Source organism: Dunckerocampus dactyliophorus, chromosome 4 (assembly GCF_027744805.1).
Source record: "Dunckerocampus dactyliophorus isolate RoL2022-P2 chromosome 4, RoL_Ddac_1.1, whole genome shotgun sequence".
NCBI lineage: Eukaryota > Metazoa > Chordata > Actinopteri > Syngnathiformes > Syngnathidae > Dunckerocampus > Dunckerocampus dactyliophorus.
Window position 1 is genome coordinate 19871500 of NC_072822.1, and position 21750 is coordinate 19893249.

The following is a 21750-nucleotide window of genomic DNA, read 5'->3' on the forward strand; positions in this document are numbered from 1 at the left end:
CGTGGTAATCAGGTACAAGTTATCGCGGTGAAGTGTTTGCCTTCCTAATGGTGTTTCCATTTAGCCTCAGTCTGTGTCATCGGCTTCCCATTTGGAGTGTAGGCAGAAAGAAGCTGCCTTCTCCCCGCTAACTGCTGGCCTACTGAGGCTTGGTGTGCAATCCATCTGTGTTTGTTCTGCCTGTGAGAATCAACAAAGAGACAAACCAATGAAGTGAGCGAGAGGGAGCAGTCTCGTATAAACATCATAAGTGTGATCATATGAAACAGCTGACCACTAGAAGTCATAAATACACCTTCCAGGGAACACTTGTTTTGCATGTAAAATGTACTTGAGTGTAATGCTGACAGATATAGCTTGTGACGAGTGAGAGTCAGAATGTATGAGCACACATTAATGCCGCTGTCAAGCTCCGGTGCCAGACTGGAAATAAGCGGTTCACCTCTGTTTTCATTCAGGAAAGAGCAACAGACAGCAGTGGCTTTCCGGCTGTATTTATTGACTTGTTTTACTAGGCTGAAACGGGCTGCTTTTAAACGGGTCTGCTCGCTCTTAAGACTCTCTAGACATTTACATTATTCCTGACTGAGTTACACACACTTATAAAGGAGCACTTCCGTAGGGCCGCTTAGATATATGCTCTCCTTCCACCTCTCTTACATTCATACACACTCATGCACTTTATTGCCCTCTGCACCATTCTAGATATTGTTACATTCCGTTTTCCCTTGTTACTGCTATGTATTGCCAACCTTGAAGATTTTTGGTTTTGCGCGTAATTAAACAGCTTGCCTGATTTAGGTTCGAACATAAACAACAACAGCTTGTTTTCGCTGCTTTATGAATTGAGAATATTTGACTACGATGACAAAAAAGGAAGACTTTTTCCTCTGTTTGCGCTCAAGCTGATTCGGTACCATAAAGCTCTGATTTCACGAGGCTCTAAGAATCATCTTTCGCTGACTAATCTGCACAACTGCATTGGGAGATAATGAATGCCAACACCAAAGTCACAGCCAACACTATGATCCCTCCACCCAGCCTAAACCTCCAGCAGTATTTACATGCTATTTCATTTTAGAATAAACCTCTTTTCTCTCCCACTGTGAAGATATTGAACCCTTTCACTGAGATGTCTTCTTAACCAAAGCTTATTAAAAAGATGGACATCAAAGTTGCGGGTGCCCATTTATCTTATAGTGCTTTAATTGGCCACCACAGGCAAAGAACAACTCTGTCCAAAATAGGAGGTGTTGTGTAGTCAGACCATAGAGGAAATGTCTGAAGAACTTTCAGTGGATTTATTGCCAATGAATCCCCTGCCTTGAAAGCACAGCTTTGTATTCTTCTAGGGGGGATGGAATTTCGCAAAAACATCAGGAAACATAATATGCTGAATTAACTCCTCACTTATAGCTATAGGGTTTTTTCTTTTGTATTCTTATGGCCACAATGTCCTGTTCCTGACCTCCAACTTCACTTTAGCTTGACATCTTTGGAGCCTGACATGAGGCAATACACTCTGAAAAGGTCATGCAGTGTGATCACCGTGAGCCAACTGAGATTACATTTTGCTAACTCCATACTGTGTTGTGTTAACCCTTTTTTAAGCTCCTGTTAGAATTCATGTTTTTTTAGCACGAGACTATTTTGTAAATTAAACGTGTTAAATATATTATTCCTGCCTATTGTGGTGCCTACTGTGGTGCAACTGTGTTATTCTACTGACTTTGCTTTTATTTTGAGGCAAGATGTATCACGCCGAAGTTGCCCGAGTGTTGCCGAGCGAACCGGAAGGTGTGCTTCTCCGACAATACCAGAAATATTTTTTTGTTTTCCCAAAAGTTAAAATATAGGAAAAAATAGGGAAAGAAGGGCAAAATATAGGAGTTTCCTCAGGAAAATGGGAAGGTTGACAGGTATGAAGTTAACATATTTCTTTATGGTTCAGTTTGATTCTTATGGATCAGGATTATTGCACAGTTGCCACTTTGCGGTTCGAATTTTCACTCGATCACTTGTTTTCAAAAATATATTAATAAATCATGCTGTTTTGTGGTTGAATACGTACAATTATTAGTCAAAACATGCATATTTAAGCAAATGTTACGTATGTTTTGCCTAAATTAAGTATTTTCATGCAAAAAATTACTAAATCAACAAAAATACAAATATAAGGCATATAAAAGAAACATTACATGATGTTGATGAAATGTAGTGTTCTACACTGGTCAGTAGGTGACATCAGTAATGTTAGAGTAATGTTTGGTGAGACACAAGGATCAGACTTGATCGCCAGAACAACAGGTTTTTTTGCAGGTTTGAATGAACTCACAACAAGCACAATAATCCCTAATAAATAATAATAGTAATAATAAAAATAAAAACACAGACCACTTTTGCGGCTGTTACCCACATAAAGCTGAAACTCAACTCTGAATCCTCGACACAACTTCCTGTCCGTCTCTCCTTCAGGTCCTGTAGGGAAGACATTTATAGTAACACACACATTTATGAGTATTAAATGGCTTATGGTTTTATTTTGTCTACTGTATTGGGTAATACGAGTGTAAAGTTTACTACATGGGTGTTATTTCATGTGTAGGGGGCTCTAATAATGTTTAAAAAAAACATTTAGAAGATTGTGAACAGGTTTTCTATGCTTTGGCTATGAAAATATTCAATTTATGAATAAGGAATCCTACTTCGCGGAAATTCAATTACCATGGTCAGATCTGAAACCAATTAACCACGATAAATGAGGGATTACTGTACTTTGGAGTGAGCTGAGGAAGGAACACTTTTTGGTGTGGGGCCAGAATTTTTTCTTGAGTTTTTGAGAGAAATCATGTTCCTGTCTCACAGTAACGGCTGTACTGTCTCTGAACAATAAAGATAGCTCCTCATCCAACATACTCCAACAAAATACTGGTTCCAGTCGCTCACTTCTTCACCGTCAAAGAGTACTCAAGCTTGACTAGAATCGTGCAGTATGCTTTCCACTCAAGTGAACAGTAAAAACACAAAAACAATGTCTTTAATTGCCAACATACAGTAACTAAATGCGATCAAGAGCTCGCATTCTCATTAACCTGACACCTAATTATCTGCCTCCAATCTGAGTCCTGACAAGCCCTGCCGTCTGAACCTTCACTAGGTTGTGTTGTGTCGTGTCAGCACTCGCCAACCGCAGCCAAAGCGCCATTAGGTGCCTGGGAAGACAAAGGCGTCTTGCAGCAGAGGTTCCCCCAGCATGCAGGGCCACAGTGTTCCTCCCGTTAATGCCTTCCCTTCCAATTAAATCTGCAACTGTTAATTATTGTAATTATGAGCATGAGCTCCCAGCTCAGCCCCCCTCCAGCCCCTCTTTCACCACGTGCAGAGACGCTACGGGAGCTGTTGTGTTGCTTCAGCGCCGCCTCATCCCTGCTTCACTGAAGTCCAAGCAGGGAATTGGATTCGGAAGGGGACTCGGTACAGGGGTGACATGACATGAGGGGGACTGAATGTTTCATCTTGGGTAGCAGAACGAGCAAGTCACAGCCTATGGACACACCTCCAGTCTCCAGTCAGCCATTAAATAGTTTGTAAAATACAATCAGTGGTAATTGGCATTCAAAAATATAAGCATAGGTTACGGCATGTAATGAAATTAAACATTTGTTCCTTGATTTACGTATAAGAAGGGCATATGATACAGGTATTATTGTATATTTATGTTCATCATTAGAACGTGCACGTGTACCTCATTAAGTTGCGTCATCTGTATAGTGTAGTGTTTGAATCTTCGTTCACTTTTTTTATGGTAATGCGAAACTCTGTTTTGTCAATCTCCGAGAGACACTTGCAATGAATGTGAAGTGATGTGTTGAGTATAAGGCGAGCTGAAAAAGAGTGGATGGCAGGCCGGCTGCCTGTTAAGTCTGTGCGTGTCTCAGCATCCTCTTTGGCCTGCTTCTGTCACAAGCTGTTGTTGGCCCGGACCTGATCTGCCCACCCACTCCTCGCACTGCACTCTGCAGACCTAGTTGTAACCTGCAACATCAGGCTCTGGATGATTCCAGAAACAAGGCTGTCGTGAAGGTGCGTGCAGCCTAAGACACATGAAGTGGATGTGTTTTTGTGAGCTTTATCAGTTCTCCCTGAGAATCAGCCCATCAAGCTCAGTCGTAACCTCAGTTGCCTCACAGCAGAGTCCTTAACACGCTAGCGCGCCGAGCAAAGGCTTTACAATATAGAGCTGAATTCGTTCCTACAAAAGACACTGGGGGAAAGAGCAGCTCCTTCTGCTTCAGGCAATGCAGCCTTTTCGTGGATACACTGCAAAATCTAAATGATGGACTGTCAACTCTCTTGCAGAAATGCCACTGCAAAGAATAATCTCTGGCAGTGGATCATGGTTGGCTGTAAGTTACCAATGCTGTTTCTTTGTTTATACGTCCATGTAGCATTCACACGCACACATGGCAACATGAGCATATGCATACAGACACACACAAAATATACAACATAAAAACAAAATGCTTCGAGGTTTAATAATTGATCTTAATAATATAACAGAAACAATGATATTAATAACCTAAATGGCATTTTTTCACCCTTAGCCTTTAAAATAACGCACGCTTGGCTTGGTGTCTGGACAAAGTTGTGTCTTGCATATTTTGCATGGTTATCTGTGTGTACAAGACCTGCTGTGTGACCTGGTTTCATGCAATCTCCATCTTCTAATTAGGGAGGCTGCAGAAAGGCTGAAACGAGAGGAGGACTGATTAGTTGCCTTGGGGTATTTCATAAGTGGCTTTCAGTGCCACATTTGCATTATTTGCTTGGGGTCTGAATAACAAATCAGCCTACCTTTGCAACAAATTGTGGTAAGCAGTTCAAGACTTAACATATTAAATATACAATATGATAGAACACAATTTCATGTCACAAATTTGATTCTAGAAAAATACATCAGAATGAAATGCAGTATAACCATCAACATCCGATTGTTGTCTAGATCTTAACTCTGTGCTTAAATGCATTAGACATTTTTGACTTTCCATTTGAATACGCATTATATAGTTATATTTTTCACTGGTGTTTGGCTAGATGCTGTGCAAGAGTTTCTGTGGTTGGAGTTTATTCTTTGACAAGAGGACCTCGTGAACCATGCAAGCCCCATGTTGAAGCCCCATGCCGCATGTGTCCTGTAGGGTCAGTCAGTTTGTTGATCTGTGGCAGAGGTCCTGTCCACTCACTTGGCCAGACTCCCCGACCGCTGCGTGCGGCCGCCACCACCAGGCCTGGTCAGCCATCACTGCACCACTTGGCCATTTGCCCACAATGAGTCTTCGAGAGTAGGAAGCAAAGTGGACACTCAGTGTCCAAATATAAACACACATACACACATGTATCGTACACGTGCAAGTGACAGTAGCTGTTGTTTAGACAGCCCTCCAAGCCCCCTCCTTTTACCCTAGTTTGTCATGTCGGGTGTCACGTCACACAAATGTCAGTGCCACCACGGGACAGTGATTAATTTTGGTGTGCTTTGCAAAATGTCTTCAAGATTGTGGTTTGGTTGTTGTCCCTCTCCTTTGTGCCTACCTCAACTGCCCACATCTTTCCTCGTGGGTCACGAGCGTCACCTTACCTCACCTTCCACCACTCCTTCAGACATTTGTTGGGTGGTTAAAGGGGAAGTATTATCATCAAGGCTACCTGACCTGACAGAGATTGTTATGACTTCTTTTTACCCCTCATCCCACCTCAGCCCACCCATAGTCCCGCATGCTGTTTGCTGTGTATTGGTGGTGTTTGATGGGGGAAGACTTGACCCAGCTCTGGCACTGAAGGGCTATAACACTTCACTGTCAGAAAACGCTGATTAGCTTATCACTCAGTGTGTTGGGAGGACATACATCATCATTCTAGACAGGGATTCCCCAGTTTAGGTCACATTCGTTCTTGAATGATTTGACTATGCAAGCATGCAACTTACTAAAGGTAGCCATTTATTTTTGAACATTTTAGAATGTTCATGATGAGGCTACCTACTTAAAACCATGCTGCTTGTGTGTAGACAATAGGGATAAAGGTATTTTGACACACCTCTTAATCAGTTAATACTTAATTCAGGGATTAGCAAGACCATTTGGTTCCATTAAATTATCTATCTTACAAGACGTTTTGCAAAGAGATGCTCCATATTGGCTTTTTATAGATATCTGATATATCGATATTGTCCAGCACTTCATTACTGATACGAATATCAACCGATGCCGATATTGGCAGCAGCTCTTCCCTCAAACATTTACTGTGATTCCCCTGGATGCATTTCACAAACAAACAGTTTGTGCAACATAAGACAAATACTGCGATACAAGTTAAAGAAAAAATGCCATATTTATTTTAAACATTTTGTGTCAACAAAATCCATTAAAAATCATGAGCAGTTAAAGGAAGACGCCCTACTTCCCCTTTGCATAACCAGCACTTTCATTGAGAATTGAAAGCTGTAACCCTTATTTTGTTATATCACGAATGAGAGGATGTAATGTGCAGTGTTTTGTCTTTGGGCCCTTGACGGCTGTGTAGTGTGACGATGAGATGGACCTTCGTGCTGATAAAACGTGCCTCCCGAGCTTCGTGGTTGCTGCCCTTTTGTTGTGTTGCGCTTGCACGTCCGGGGACATCTCGGTTACACATATTTACCATCCAAAGGCAAAAATTGTAAATAATTCCAGACCGCAGACAAACAAGCAAGCTTGTTGCTGTGTGGAGCATGCCATCATTATTGCCAAAAAAAAACCAAAACATACCGATATGAACCGAAATCTAATTTGCATGCCAGTGTTGACCGTTATTCCTAATTTTGGACAATTGTATGCTTCAGTAAGAGTTTGGAGAAGGCCCTTTTCTGATGACAGTGCCCCGGTGAACAGTGTCTACTGTATAAGGACATGCGTGGATGCCCTAACCTCAACCCCATCAAACACCTTTGGGGCCATTTTGAACAAGATTGCGCGGCAGGTCTACTATCAATGACCTCTGACTGCACCAATGTTCTTCTGGATGAGTGGACACAGACACACTTCAAAATCTTGTAGAAAGCCTTCCCTTCCAAAAATTGGGATGATTTTTTAAATGTGTTTTTATTCCAATAGACAAATGTCACAGTACTTGTACAATAGTGTGAATGCAGTTCTATGCAAAATTCGCCATTTAATTGTATTCATTTTAGCTCAGTCAACTGAGGCAGTGAAACACAAAGTGGCAAATGTGCTGTGCCTCCCTACAGTGTGGTATCAGGTATGGTAATTACTCTGCCATTAACATTGGGAATAGTTAATGTGTATTAATGTGTTAATGGCATGTTAATTACTGTACGTGCAATAGAAACTCCGCAGGCAGTCTCTCAGATTCTTTGTGCCGTGTAGATGTAGGCCAAGGTTTAAGAAAAAAAAAAAGCTTTTAAGAACATCATTGAAAGAGGATCCTTATGTTTCATTTGTCAGAACAAAAGATTTTCAGTGGTAATTTGATCCAGCTCCGAGCTTCTGCAGCTGAAAGTCACTGATCCAGGCGCCACGACAAAAGAGATGATGTGAAGTCAAAGGAGACGTGGAACACGGCTGTGGTGACACTGGCCTCTTTGTGAAATGAATACTGTAAGCTCTCTGTAGTCTCTAGTGTGTTGCTTTGGCAGAGGGTTTTAATAACACGGTGGATTAGAAGCCTCCGATCCTGACTGCCAACGTGGAGTTAAAGCTCACCTTGGATGAGCCCCAGTTACAGGCTAGATGCCACGGTCCCCTTCTTTGTCCCCCTCCTCTTCCTTCACCCAGACACCTCCCTTCTCACACTGTCTACTGCACACTTTAAGAGAGATGACCTTTGCAAATATTGACAGAAAATAAATTCTGTTTCGATTAGTTAGCTTTGGGAGACCTTTCTGGATCAATGCAATTAGATGAGCACGGTGTCAATATGTGGCTGGAGCCATGCACTAAAGGCACAGGCTGGGAGCAGAGCATCAGGAGGTCAGGGTTACTGGTAATGAGCAGGATGTCCTGCGGTGGACACACAGTGTGCCATCAAACATATCCACACTGGTCAGACTAGTTTATTGCAGCAATATCTGCTGGATTTTTCAAAAAAATACACAAATCTAGACTATATCTGCAAGTGGCAGTAAATTTTCTCATCTATTGTGTGGTGTTTGACGGTGCAGTGATTGCAGCAGAATGAGGTGGAGGACCCCGATGCTGCCCCTTCTCTCCTCAGCAGGCCACATTAACCCAGCAGGGCTCTGCCTTTATGGCTCTCCTGCTCACACTTCAGTGATGAGAGTAAACAAGCAGCGGGCCAAAGGTCATCTAAGCCCAAAGAATAAAGGAGGGCACAAGGGAAGAGGCGGTGGGAGAAAAGGAGAGCAGCCCGAGGCAGTGCTCAGATCACTGTCAGGGATTCAAGCAGGGAGTGATGGACGAGACAACAGGCACAAACCGGAAATTATTGTATGGGATTAAAAGCTGCATTGTCTTTATCTCGCAAATGTGTTACTTGCTTGTATCAGATAGTAACCGTGAAACCTGAAAAAAATGACAAGAAGAGCTGACTGATAGAGATGGATTCATCATAGTTTGTTCTTTTTTTCATCCACAGAGGAGAACAACCTCACCTGTATTGTTTGAATGACAAATGAAGCTGATTAAGGGCATGTCAGACTGTTATGAGGATTTCGGATTTTTTTTCCCTTTACATCATTCAATAAGTTCTGGTAATTTAGTGAGCCAGCATCATTGGAGTTCTGTGAAGTAACCAGTGCAGATATGGATTTCTCATTCTCAAGTCGCTCTGGCAAACGGAGTGCACCAAGGTGACACGGCTCGCGCACGTTCCCTCGCACTGAGATAAATCCCACTTTGACTGCGGAGGTGGATTAACACTAACTCGGGTGCCCAAACTTGTTTTAATACCCATATCATCAGACAAAAAAAGGGATAAAGATTTGAGCAGGCAAGCAGCATTTCCGAGGTAGAATTTGACTGTGGCTTTGCAAGTTACTATACAGATTTGTCAACCACACAGCAAATTAAAGATATTATCTGACTCAAGCCTATTTGGTGAGAACCGGGTGATGATGCTGAGCTGAAACTGTGATTTTGCAATCTTAAGCTTCTCCAACAAAGGTGCAAAGACAGAGACACATTGCTCTGTTATTTTAAAATAGTTATTCTTCCATTTTTGTTGTTTTTTTTCTCCACGCTTTTCACAATTTCTGTGCTTGAACAAGGGACAGACACTTTACCCCTCCAAACATGTGTGTTATGAATGACCTGCCGTAGCTGCTTGTGGCTCAAATACACCCTGGTGGACTCCTGCGGGGCCGTTGGCTTCTCAGCATAGCCGAGTAATCATTTTTATCCTGCTGATTTCCCAAATAGAAATGGACATGTATGATAAAAATGTCACGGCCACTCCACATGTCAGCGGACTAACATGATTACATGTCACTTAATGCTTCGCTTTTTCTTTGCTGTGAATGGCCACGTTATTACACACAGGAACTTTGTGGTAATATATGGTGAGAGACAAGTAGGTCTTTATGGTCCGTGATTATTTAGTTTGAATGAAACCAGTGATTTATGCCCATTTAGTTGAAAAGCCCTTTAAATTCCCTCAGCTGCATTTCCCTTGGATACAGGAGTGAGTGGAGTAAAACTGACAACTGGGTTTGGTGTGGAAATGTACGCCGCATACCAGAGTTATATTTAATATACCTGACATGAAAAACGTGCCTAGCTACTTACAACCACCACAACCACAGAGAAAAAGTACAACGTGCCCAGCTTGCCTTGAATCCGAGAGCGAGAGTAAATACTGAATTAGGAAAATATGAGCCTCAGTGGCAGACAAACCACCAGCTATTAGAGCATGCTGAAATATATCAACATTGGAATCATGTGCCATTTTTGTGTGTGCACAACCTGGAACATCTCCCCCCACAATGAGAGCTTTGGGTGTGAGAGTTGTGCAGATGCAGTGTGATGTGGACGAGGGTTAGTGGAGCAAGCGGCATATTGTCCACATGGTTGGTTTGGCTGTGCGAGCCTGATGGAGCCTTGTCCAGCATCTCAATGTCTCCAACACAAATAGCCACATTCATCCACTCCTCTCACACCATTACACCTCAAAGACTCAAAGCCAGCCAATCCATAAATAGAGGCAAATTTGTTTTTCACTGACACGGTAGCTCAACAATACACAAGATCATTGGAGGAGTGGATAAAGATGGCGTCTCCTATTTTTGCTTCTTATTTTTGGTTACTTTATAACGCTTAAAAGGGGAATTCCGATTTTCTGGCTAGTGCTGACTGTGAGTGGTGTGCAGGGTCAGACAGTCGGTCAAATCACATCTCACATTGCATGTCTACTGGCGGACACAATAGAGCAACTGATATTCTTATTTAGAATCCAGGGGCTAGCCATATCTTAATGTCGCTGTAATGAGCTGGTGAAAATCCCTGAACTGCGAGAGCTGAAATAACTGGAAATAAGAACATTTGAGTGGACACTCACAGTGTTTACTGTCTGCTTGTTTTATCCAGTACATTTTTTCTTGTAATACTGACCCATATTTTTCATTTTACTATAAATGATGCCTGCATTGACAGTGCATCCAGGTGTGCATGAATTCTATCTACTGAGTGGTTACAACTTGCTGACAGGCTTATGAGACAGAAAACAGCAGGGTCTGATTGCTTGAGAAGAATTAATGAATGTTCCACATAGAATTCATCGGGCGCTCTTGCTACTAAGGTAACAAATGCTGCAAAATTTATTGTGCCCATTCAGATCTTCACAGCCAACAAGGAAAAGGTTAAATAGTAGGCGCACTGCAGAGTTCCTGGCATTCAATGTCAAAAACAAAGACAGTGGGGATGTACTTCTCTGTTTAGGATCTTTTCACAAAGTACGAGTGCCACTTCACCATTGAGCATTTGTCAGTTTATGGATGTTGCTGTCATGTCAACCTCCCCGTACACAGTGTGCACTGCAGTGTCTAAATAAAAGAACAGGCTTACACATTGGCGACAGGAACACAGCACATTCTCAGAAGGCGCTGACTACATACCTGCGGGGAAAACATCACGCCAAGGGAGACTATGTAGACTTAATGCGTTTAATTGTTCTCAATAGATCAGTCAGGCCTAAGGTTTGTTTTGTAAATATATTTTATTTTCCCGGTGAACTACTTTGCACACCTGCATGGAAGATTTTGCCTAATAATAATGCTCAGTTTTAGTTGGCACTGTTTACTGTTGTAGCAGTGCAAAACTGCTCTCCTTTATAGTGAAGGGTGTTGGGTGAGTGACCTCTCATCAGGGTACCTAAAGAAATGTCTGTTAAATGTATGTCACCGCATGACTTCATCTGACAGTCCCTTCCTGTGTCTTTGTTGCTTCAGGTCTCAGTATCCGGGGTGCCCAGGAAGAGGACCCACCAGACCCCCAACTCATGCGTTTAGACAACATGCTGCTGGCAGAGGGCGTGGCAGGACCAGAAAAAGGTGGCGGATCTGCAGCCGCCGCCGCTGCAGCCGCGGCCTCAGGCGGGGCGGCTGACAATTCTATTGAACATTCCGACTACAGAGCTAAGCTCACCCAGATCAGACAGATCTACCACACAGAGCTGGAGAAGTATGAACAGGTGAGGAGAGGTCTCTGCTGTACCCAGTTTAAGATCACCTGAGCATCGAGATGATGTGATCTACCATTGTGTGAAAACATTTGTAATTATAGACATTGCAACCTGATTTGTACTTTTTACTCCGTTCATTCATTCATACATTTTCTATGCCGCTTAATCCTCAATAGGATCACAAGGGTATGCTGGACCCTATCCCAGCTGACTTTGGGCTGGAGGTGGGGTACACCCTGGACCTGCATATGTAGACACTCACACACACACACTCACTTTCATACCTATGGACAATTTAGAGATGCCAATTAACCTAATATGCGCGTTTTTGGGATGTGGGAGGAAGCCGGAGTACTCGGAGAAAACTCATGCATGCACGCGTAGAACACGCAACATGCACACAGATCTTCCGGTTCTCCTGACTTTGTGGCAAACATGCTAACCACTAGTCCATCGTACAGCCACGTTTTACTCTATATTAAAGAAAAATAATGTTGGTAGTGCAAATCCTGTTATATTTTCAAAAGTCTTGGGACATGCATTTTAGTGTATCAGTTAATTCTTAATTTCACCTGAATCTCAATTTCACTAATTTGTATTTCTGAACTGTTTGTGGAAGACTGCATTCTATTTGAGTATACTGTGCCCCAGTGGACATAATAAGGTCCGTGGTTGGATGACATCATTTGGTGGTGGAACAACTTGAGAGCCTTGACCTAAACTACACCAATCATCATTGAGATGAACTAGAATAAACATCGTCCAAGATGAGTAACCTTTTTGCTCACAAATGCAGTGGTTTTCGTTAATTGGTTCCAAAATCGTACGTTCAAAAACTGAAACGTACAAACACCAAAGCAATTTTTCCCATAGAAAGTAATTTAAATCCAATAATCCATTCCAGACACCCCAAAATTTTACCTTTATTGAAGATATTGCTGACAAGATGGCAAGGAGTGGGAAAAAAGGAGGGTATTTCTTAGGCTGTGTCCACATGGAAATGCTCCTGGGTTTTGTTTTGTTTTTTGGCAGGTTAAAAAAAGTTGGATCACTAAATAGTCACGTTCACACGAGAGAGGATCACTGAGTGAAAACCATGTAATACATAAGTCACACCTACAGGTGGCGCCGTAAACGGATACATAGACAGAACCACTGGGTACCCCCAAAGTATAAAGAATGCATGTTCCGTCGTCTTCCACCTGACTTGGAAAGTGGAATTACTTCTGTGAGTCAATTTGGACTACAAGACAAAAAAATATCAGCAGAATGTCAACTGGGAGCACACACACAAACGACTTCAGCATTCCTTGGACCTCTCGGTATGACTCGCACACTGTAGTATCACACCTGAAAAAACCTGAGTTACTCCAACTTCCATTCTGTTGTATTTTGTATGAGTGGGTTCAACAAGTCGGCAAGGTGTATGTCACAATGTAGTTTTTTTATATCGTCAAAATCAGACAAAACAAGCCGTGGAACTATCTCATCCAATTAATTATCTGAATCTTGGAGGAAACCTAGTTTGTAATTAAATTTTCCGTTTACCATTAATTTTGTTATTTATGTATACTTTAATTTCCTTTCTGTTTTGCAGCAGCCTGTTTTATTTGAAATTGATGCCATTTTTGCTGTGTATGTTTACTTTTGTCTAAGTAAAAAAATGTAAAAAAAAAAATACATCTTCCGGTACTTTCGGCAGCACTTGGGCAAACTCGCCGTACAGCTTTCTGTATCCAGGAAGTCCGGTCATCAAAATAAAAGCGCAGCAGTATTACATGCACGTTTAAGCCACACATTCACCACACTTTATACTCATAAAACTGGCTTTGGCTTTGCAGCATGCTTTTCAGAGCAGCCCTTTTTCATTCAAAACAGAAAATATCTCACCCAGATTCACCTCTTGTTCTTTTGTTTGCACACACAGCCAGACCACCGTATGGTTGTTTTGCAATAATATGCGGTTAGCAAGCAGTATTTAACTCTCGTAACGCTAACCTGCAAAACAGCCGCATGTACTGTACTACATAACACACTGTTAATGAATTGACTGGCTGCGTAAGTAAATACGGACCAACAGGATCTCATCATTGGCTGCACAGTGTCCGTCATTGCGTCATATGTTGTTACCGCTTGTTGTCCCCTGTCACTCGTGGAGTTACATTGCAAAATGGTACAGAATAAATCGGTATGTATTCATTTTATTTGCAGTTTAGGTTGGATTTTATTTTGTGCAATACATAAATTTGCTGTGCGCTGAGAAGGCTGGAGCAGTACGTGATTTTACAGGGACACACCTTAGAGGGAACACTGACTGGGAGACATGCCAGTCGAAATACTCAGATATTATGTTGGCTTTTCGGCAGCAGTACACAACCAGTCACTTCTGGTCACGCGTTGGTGACAGGGCGGCGATGTCATCATTCTCAGAAACTAGTGTTTTCTTGTCCACACGGCAACGACAACGACAAATTCTCCCACTCTGGAAGCCGTTTTCCAAAAATAACGTTTCAGGGCACCCAGAACGTTGTTGCCGTGTGGATGAAAGGCTGAAACAATAAAATACGTTACCATTTCCACCTGAAAATGTTCCTGTGTGGACAGGTCCTTAGATCGTATGTGAGCTCTGTTTTGCAACATTGGCTTCCCTGTTTTCTTATTTCTTCACAAAGATTGAACTTATTGTTGATACAGCAAACTGACTAGTTTGTATAACATTCTAATTTGTGTTTGCCAAATGAGTGAACCTTACAGGATACCGTAGTATTGTGTAAACTAAGTATTGCGAGATTGTGATTCAAGATGGCTGAATAAACAAGCAATGCTGCGAGTAGTCCGTCCACATCTTTATTAATACCACAAGATTTAATGTGCCAAAGGTACAATACAACAATTCACCAATTCACAGGGAGAGCAACTCCAGATTATTTGTTTCATTTTACTTCCACTAGGTATCATGGACAGGTGTCCTAATATTTTTTGTCAGTACTACAGTACACCAAATGGTGTAATTACATGATTTCTTTCACATTTAGGTTTGTTCTAATTATTCACTTGTGCTCCATGCTCCACACATAGATCTATGAATTAACAAGTAACAGGAGGGGGAGATCACTTTAGAAATAATGTATTAGTGTCTCTGTAACTGTAAGTGATCTGTGTCCACTAAAAGTATGATGCTCTCACCTGGCACTTTGATCCTGCCATTAAACACAGAGGCATTATTGTAAAAAAAAAAGAAAAGAAATGAAAATGTAACAGTAATTCCTCATTGAGCCAGAGAGGTAAATTAGTCTAATTTACTCTCTGTGAGTGGAGGTGGGTTTGCAGGGACATGTACCACTTTGCCTAGAGTGAATGCATCTTTCTTAGGGGTATTTCCAGGTTTTAATTATCTAAATGTAAATACCTAACGAATTTTACTCAGGGTAATGAGCTAAAGTGTGCACTACATAAATGAGTTATTCTAATTAATCATGTATGAACTACTGATTTAACGGAAAGCTGTTTAAATTCTCTCTGCATTAGGGCCAAGCCAAATTGCAAATTGGCATTTATATTCATAGATGACTTCACCTATTATGTCAAAGTAATATATAAACACTGCACTCAGTTGAAGCTTTTAACAAGAAGAGCTTGCGTATAATGAAGTCATTTCTTTATGAAAAATGTGTGCAATTGTAGAGAACAGTCAAAAGGCTCTTTGGTGTTTCTAAAGAGCTCCCACTCTTGTGACATTTACAAAACTGACTTTGGCTGCTTTTGTCTCTGTTTCTACTCGACAGGCATGTAACGAATTCACTACCCATGTGATGAACCTGCTGCGGGAACAGTCTCGCACACGGCCCATCTCTCCCAAAGAGATTGAGCGCATGGTGGGAATCATCCACCGTAAGTTCAGCTCCATCCAAATGCAACTGAAACAGAGCACCTGTGAGGCTGTCATGATCCTGCGCTCCAGATTCCTTGATGCCAGGTCAGTGCATGTATTTCTCAAGTTTACTGCTTCTCTTTGCCCCATATAGCCAAACCCGGTGGGTGAGGTCTTTTTTACGTCGTGTTGCGGTTTTGTTCCTATCTCTGTCAGTGTGTTCTCACAAGAATTTAGTGGTAACTCCTACAAAAAGTTATGCACACCATTACTTCAAACTAAACTATTTCCCTTCATCTCTGCATTACTGCACAAACTTTAGGGCAGGGGTGTCCAAACCTTTTCCACAGAGGGCCACATACAGAAAAATCAAAGGATGCTGGGGGCCACTTTGATATATGTTTAGTTTATACAAAAATTAAAAAAAACACCTTTATAACAAAGGAAAAGCTTTGTGCAGCAAAATGAGAAAATATCTAAAGAAAAAAGCTGAAATGTTTTATACTAATCCTTTAATTTTATTTCTACAACGTGCAGCGGGCCAACAACAAAGGAATCACGGACTGCAAATGTCCCCCGGGGCCCACTTTGGACACCCCTGCTTTAGGGGGTTTCACAAACCTCTGTAGTGACTAGGGGTGCAACAGTACAGCAGCACACTCCTTTCATTTTATGCACCCAACTTATGCACTCAAGTTCTCATAAACAGGTGCACCGCAACGTGAAGTCGGGTTCAGGAGGCAGGGGGCCCTCTGGACACCTCCGCTGAGGAGAGCCGTCCGGAGTCGCCTCCGTGCATCGCTGACATAGAGGTGTTGCCTAGATCTCTGCTTCGCCTTTTCTGCCTCTTTTCCGCAGGCTGACCCTCACTTGAAATATGTACAGCGTGGGTAATGTGACATTATGTCGTGTGGAGGGTGTTTCGCCAGCCTGCACAGGCACGCGTGCACACACACATAGTATGATACAGCGCACCGTTGAATCCCCAGTAGTGACACACTCAAACAATAGTGGACATATTATGCTGAAAAAGCTTTGGAGTTGGGATACATCTTTCATTTCTTCATTTCTTTACCTTAACAGAAGTAATAAAACCTTAAAGTCGCCTAAAAAAAAAAAAAGAGTTTCAACTAAGCAGTACGTTTCAACAAAAATCTGACTAAATTCTTGTCAAAGCAGGCTCTTGCTGGCAGGGTGAGCAATTCTGAAATGATTGACTTTAAAATATCCATGCTACATGCATGAGGTGTTTTTAAAAACAATCCTTCCTTCACACCTGAAAATAAACTGACCACGTCATGTGTAAAACATGTTAAGAGTTACTGTAACCGTTAACAGTGCAGCAATGTTTTACCAGGCTTAACACAAATTTCGGCCTAACAATCCAAGCGGAAGCACATTTGCTGCCCACTGCCTGTGCTATGCGCAGTAAACACGGCAAAAAATAAGCAAATGCTCAAGAACGTGATAAGTAGTGCCCTTGGGAGGGACGCGGACCCAGATCTAGTTAGAGTTTGCTTGTTTCTGCTGGAGATCCCTGGGGCTGTGGCACTTAAGGAACAATGCTCAACTGTGCATGCCGTGATTTCTATAATGTACCGAGATGCACTCCGACTGGGCTTTGCGCTCCATCACGAAGCCCACCCATCCGCTGCACTAAACTCTGCACATTACACGCTTGGACTGGAAATTGGAGACCAACAGACCAAAGTTAACATTGTATGTGTTTAGAGGTTGTGTGTGTGCTTGTCAGTGTATCAGTTGGAACCTGGTCTTCTTTGTCTTGACGAGACTCGAAGCAGGACACAGTATTCTGCTCCTCGCAGCCTCAGAGCCCATTCCTCATCATTTTCACCATTTATGTGCAAGATTGATTGTGCAATTTGTGTGATCCAAATGGATGAGTTAATGCCGGTCCCACTAATAGGCTCGCTCGGCCTTTCTCTCGTTTTGCTCCCCACTCAGGCGGAAAAGGAGAAACTTCAGCAAGCAGGCGACAGAAATTTTGAATGAGTATTTCTACTCGCACCTCAGCAACCCTTACCCAAGCGAGGAGGCGAAAGAGGAGCTGGCCAAGAAGTGCAGCATCACAGTTTCCCAGGTGGGTAGCACTCATCGAATAGTAGCTGGTGGCTAATAAGGGTTGAGAAGGGGGAAGCCTAGAGGGGCCGTTACCGTGGGTTACACCACCAAGACACGACGTCCTCAGCTAACCTTGACATTGTGACTGCCTAATGATGCTTCAGTCAAGGCTGGTCCCAGTCAGTCATAGCAGGGCCACAGGGAGGGGAGGACCATCATCTTGGCCTCAATCAAGCACTATGCTGTCCTTCCTTAACTGCCCCAATGCCTGCTACCCTGCCATTCGTTCCCCCCCACAACACTCATTCCCATCCACCACATGCGCTCTCTCCTGCCTGTCATTCACTCAGGTCATAAAATGTGAAGAAATCATCAATTTCAGGATAGCAAAAAAAACAGATGTCTGGTGCTTCACAACACTGTAATATGACCTTGCTAGACTCTACTAATGCGGTTTAAAGCCTACAAGATGCGACTCTCCCACTTGAATAGCATAGCCTCCTTATTAGGTATAAACCTGAAGGCAATATCTCTCGCACCTAACCCCCCCCACCCCTCAAGTATTACTGAGCTCGCTCCCATGCTATTTCCTGCTGACTACAATGTAGACTCTTAACGCAAACACGTAATACCGTTCTATGCTCGTCCTCATGAGGCACAATATAACCGAGGCATTAATCTATACCATAACGATTCATCTGCAGTGTTTTGTTCTGTGTGGGGAGGGGAGTGTTGAGGGGTATATTGAGTGTAGTCATGAAGAGTCAGATACTGTAAAAGCCCATTCTTTTTTGCCTTCAGGGGGTGGGAAGCACCATCACAGTATCTCAGGTATGTCATAACTTCTCCTGATCCACTGTTTTCATTTCTTTGTTATCTCTTTTGTTTATGTATGTAATAGCCACTTCACTGCACAGAACCCCCCCTCCTCCACACAACTACATCAATTGCTAATGCTATTATAAATTACACTAATAAGCTTGATTATACTTTACATTTTTAAAAGAGTTTAATTCACATCCCACCTTTAAACAGCACAGTTTCATTGACTATTTTGGTCAGCTCATACTTTACAAGCACACCAATGTTCTCATCATATTTGTGTGTACTTGCTATTTTGCATTGACTATTGTTTGCCACATTGTTTTGTTTGTTGTTTGGCATCAACAGGTTGTGTGGTGTTTTGAACCTCCAAGTTTTGTTCTATTACTCCACTAGCTCATGGCCAGTCATATTACACCACTTAAAGGTACAGGCACATATGTAGCATCACCTAGTCGCAGGCTGCTGTGTACCCTTTCTCATGAGAACAAATCACTGCTTGCAAGAATTAGAATGCCTTTAAAAATGCACTTGAAGTCATCGCAGGCCCCATTACTGGCACACTCCTTGACAAACAGAGGCCACGGCAGACGTTGTTATTTACTTATTAATGCTTCAGTTTTTTTTAAGTAAGTAACACAGTCTGATGCCCACCCATTGCCCCGTGCGCCCTTAGTATGTTTGCCCTCACAGCACAACGGCCTTATACAGTCACAGTCCATTGGCAGCTAAATAAGTTGTTGATTACTCGAACAGTTCATCAAGTAAAAACCATCCATCGTGAGTGGTATGCCAATATCACTCGGCAGTTTTGCTCAATACATCATTGCTGACGAAACACTGTGCATTATTGTTGGCAAGGATGAAATGCAAATGCGGATACCTTCAATGAAACTTGTTTCATATTTTCTTTGCATGGTTGTTTAAAGGTCCATGGCTGCTCCAGAAGTCTAGAAATGTAAAGAAATAAATTAATAGTAATTGGCTGTAATTCTCTTCATTCATCAGAATCCACTATTCAGATCCCAGTGCACTGAGGGGGCTTTGCCCGCTCATTATTTATGGATCTTTCATAACTGACGGCATGGCTTTCGGAGAAAAATGAAAATGTTGTATTTGTTGGAAAGCTCACGGCTGTCAAAACTGTGGTCATAGACTAATCAAGCATTCCTTTTCATTGACTGTGGAGGATTATTGATTGAAATGGAGTATAACACAGCTACTCTGCCTCTCACAACGTGTAGCGACTCTGTTGTGTTCTTGCAAACAGTCCACATGCTTATTACACAATCACTGGCTTTAAGGCTGCTGATGTCAGGTATCCCAGTGTTAATACCCAAGCTCTGCCCTTACTTATCGGTTGACTGGATGCATGGCCTTCTCCAAGATGGAAGCGAATTAGTTCTATAGATTAGGTTGTGATCCACACCTTGCATTGCTCGATACTAGACTGACCCGCAGAACCACTAAAGCTGGAGCTCAGGGGGCAGGGGAAAAATATATGTGACATTTAAGGGTTTGCCTCACTGTGTGCCTGCTCAGGCTTATATGTAGCAGTGGACTCATATTACATGTTATTACAAAAGAACACAAACACGGCTCATGCTTTAACTGTAAACACCTCGCATTTCATATTCAGTCGGCAAACTGAATGACTTGCGTCCATTAAAATGTGCTAAAAGTGCAAGATCACGCTTGATGATTAAATGTTTTCACTACTGAAAAAAAAAAATCCCTTTTTTGCATGTTTGGATGAGACACAGATGATGGCGTGAATAAATGATGCGATTTTCACTTTGTGACCTTTATAAAAACGTGTGAAGATTACGTCATTACAATCCACTATAAGCAGGTTAAGTAAAAGGGATGATAGCCAGGGCTTTCATTGCTTCCAATTAAACCTTGCTTGTTAGTTTAACCTCTAGGTAAAGCCATCAAACAATTGATGTCAAAGAAACCCTGCTGCCGACAGTGGGTCTCGCCTGAATGGTCATTAATTTTAATTGCTTAGATATTAAAGATTTAGAGCACCGAGATGTGCAGGATAGAAATGATCTGTTGTCCTGCAAATCCAGTTGCTTTTTATGCCACAACATTGGCTGGCTGCTGGGGATATTAAAATTTAAGCGCATGGGTGGAAATTAAATAAAGCGTCATTAGGGGCAGCTGCTCTTTGGCTGGTCCAGCAGTGGGCTGCAAGGCCAGAGAGATAGAGAGGATGGGGTGGGGGCTGGGGGGCAGCAGCACAGCAATGAGACACTCTAATTTATAGAACCATTAAAAGCACGCATCATCTCATCATTATTCTGCTCTTATCGCAGAGCCAGCATCCACACAAAAGATTCATACAACTTTTTAGTGCCTGACTAATGTTACACATTCACTTCAATGAAATTAGCATTTCAAACTGCTGCAAATGTCCAGTACCCACTACTCCTTTCACCTTAACACGTGTCCTTCCCCGAAGACTTTCGTTTCTGCACAGCAAACTATGTATTTTGAAGAAAATGATTAAAATGTCAGATGTCAGATATGACATACAGTATTGTTTGGACAGTGGCTACTGTTAAATGTATTTAAAATGTTGTACTATTTTTTAAACAAACATATAGGCATTCAAACAAAAAATATATTTACGCATTGAAATAATAACAACATATTTTTAAAAAGAATTCCTCTAAATTATCAAAATAATGAAATAGTCTCTTTGCCATTAATACAAGTAAACAGAGTCGTTTTAGTAAAGCATTCCTAACGGGGGAAAAGAGTATATAGAAGAAAGGAAAATATCAAATAAATATAATTAAGTAATTGGGGCACTTCGACAAAGTTTCTACAAGTCTGTGCAGGGTTATTTTATGTATTGATATTAGCGTTGCCCTCCAATATCTGATTGCTTTTATTAAGTTGCAAAGGGTTTATGGTTTGTAATCATCTGCATTTCTTATGTCTTTTCATCTGGTATACATTTTTTTTAATTCATCAATCGTGTGTGTATTTCGGGCGGAGGTGTGTATCCTTAACAACCAGCCACACACAATAGCGTGAAGACGTGTCAAAGCAGCAGGGGCCCCTCGTGTTTGGGTTTTGTCAGGAGACGCAGCTGAGAGCATGTCAGGCTCCCATCCATGAGAAGACACAAGTGGCTCCTTATTATGGCTTAATTAGCTTGTGTACCCAGTGGACATTGCTGCAGGGGCTGGGAATTGGGTACTTGATGGACCCAAACATGACATCTTGAAACAGTCACACTGCTCAGTGCACGCTGCTGTGGCTGCTTGACG

At 42.1% G+C, this 21750-nt stretch overlaps 1 protein-coding gene across 7 annotated transcripts in view; it reads left to right on the plus strand.

The window, feature by feature from the left end:
- pbx3b (pre-B-cell leukemia homeobox 3b) overlaps positions 1–21750 on the plus strand; it is a 70880-nt gene that overhangs the window by 39093 nt on the left and 10037 nt on the right. For 4 of the 7 annotated variants that reach the window (XM_054773157.1, XM_054773158.1, XM_054773161.1 and 1 more), the window contains exons 3-5: positions 11459–11700; positions 15477–15667; positions 17528–17663. In XM_054773157.1, coding sequence (XP_054629132.1) covers positions 11459–11700; positions 15477–15667; positions 17528–17663 — 569 coding nt within the window. Of the gene's footprint in view, positions 1–11458; positions 11701–15476; positions 15668–17527; positions 17664–18445; positions 18476–21750 lie in introns of all 7 variants that reach the window. The other 3 variants (XM_054773155.1, XM_054773160.1, XM_054773156.1) reach the window with 1 other exon arrangement.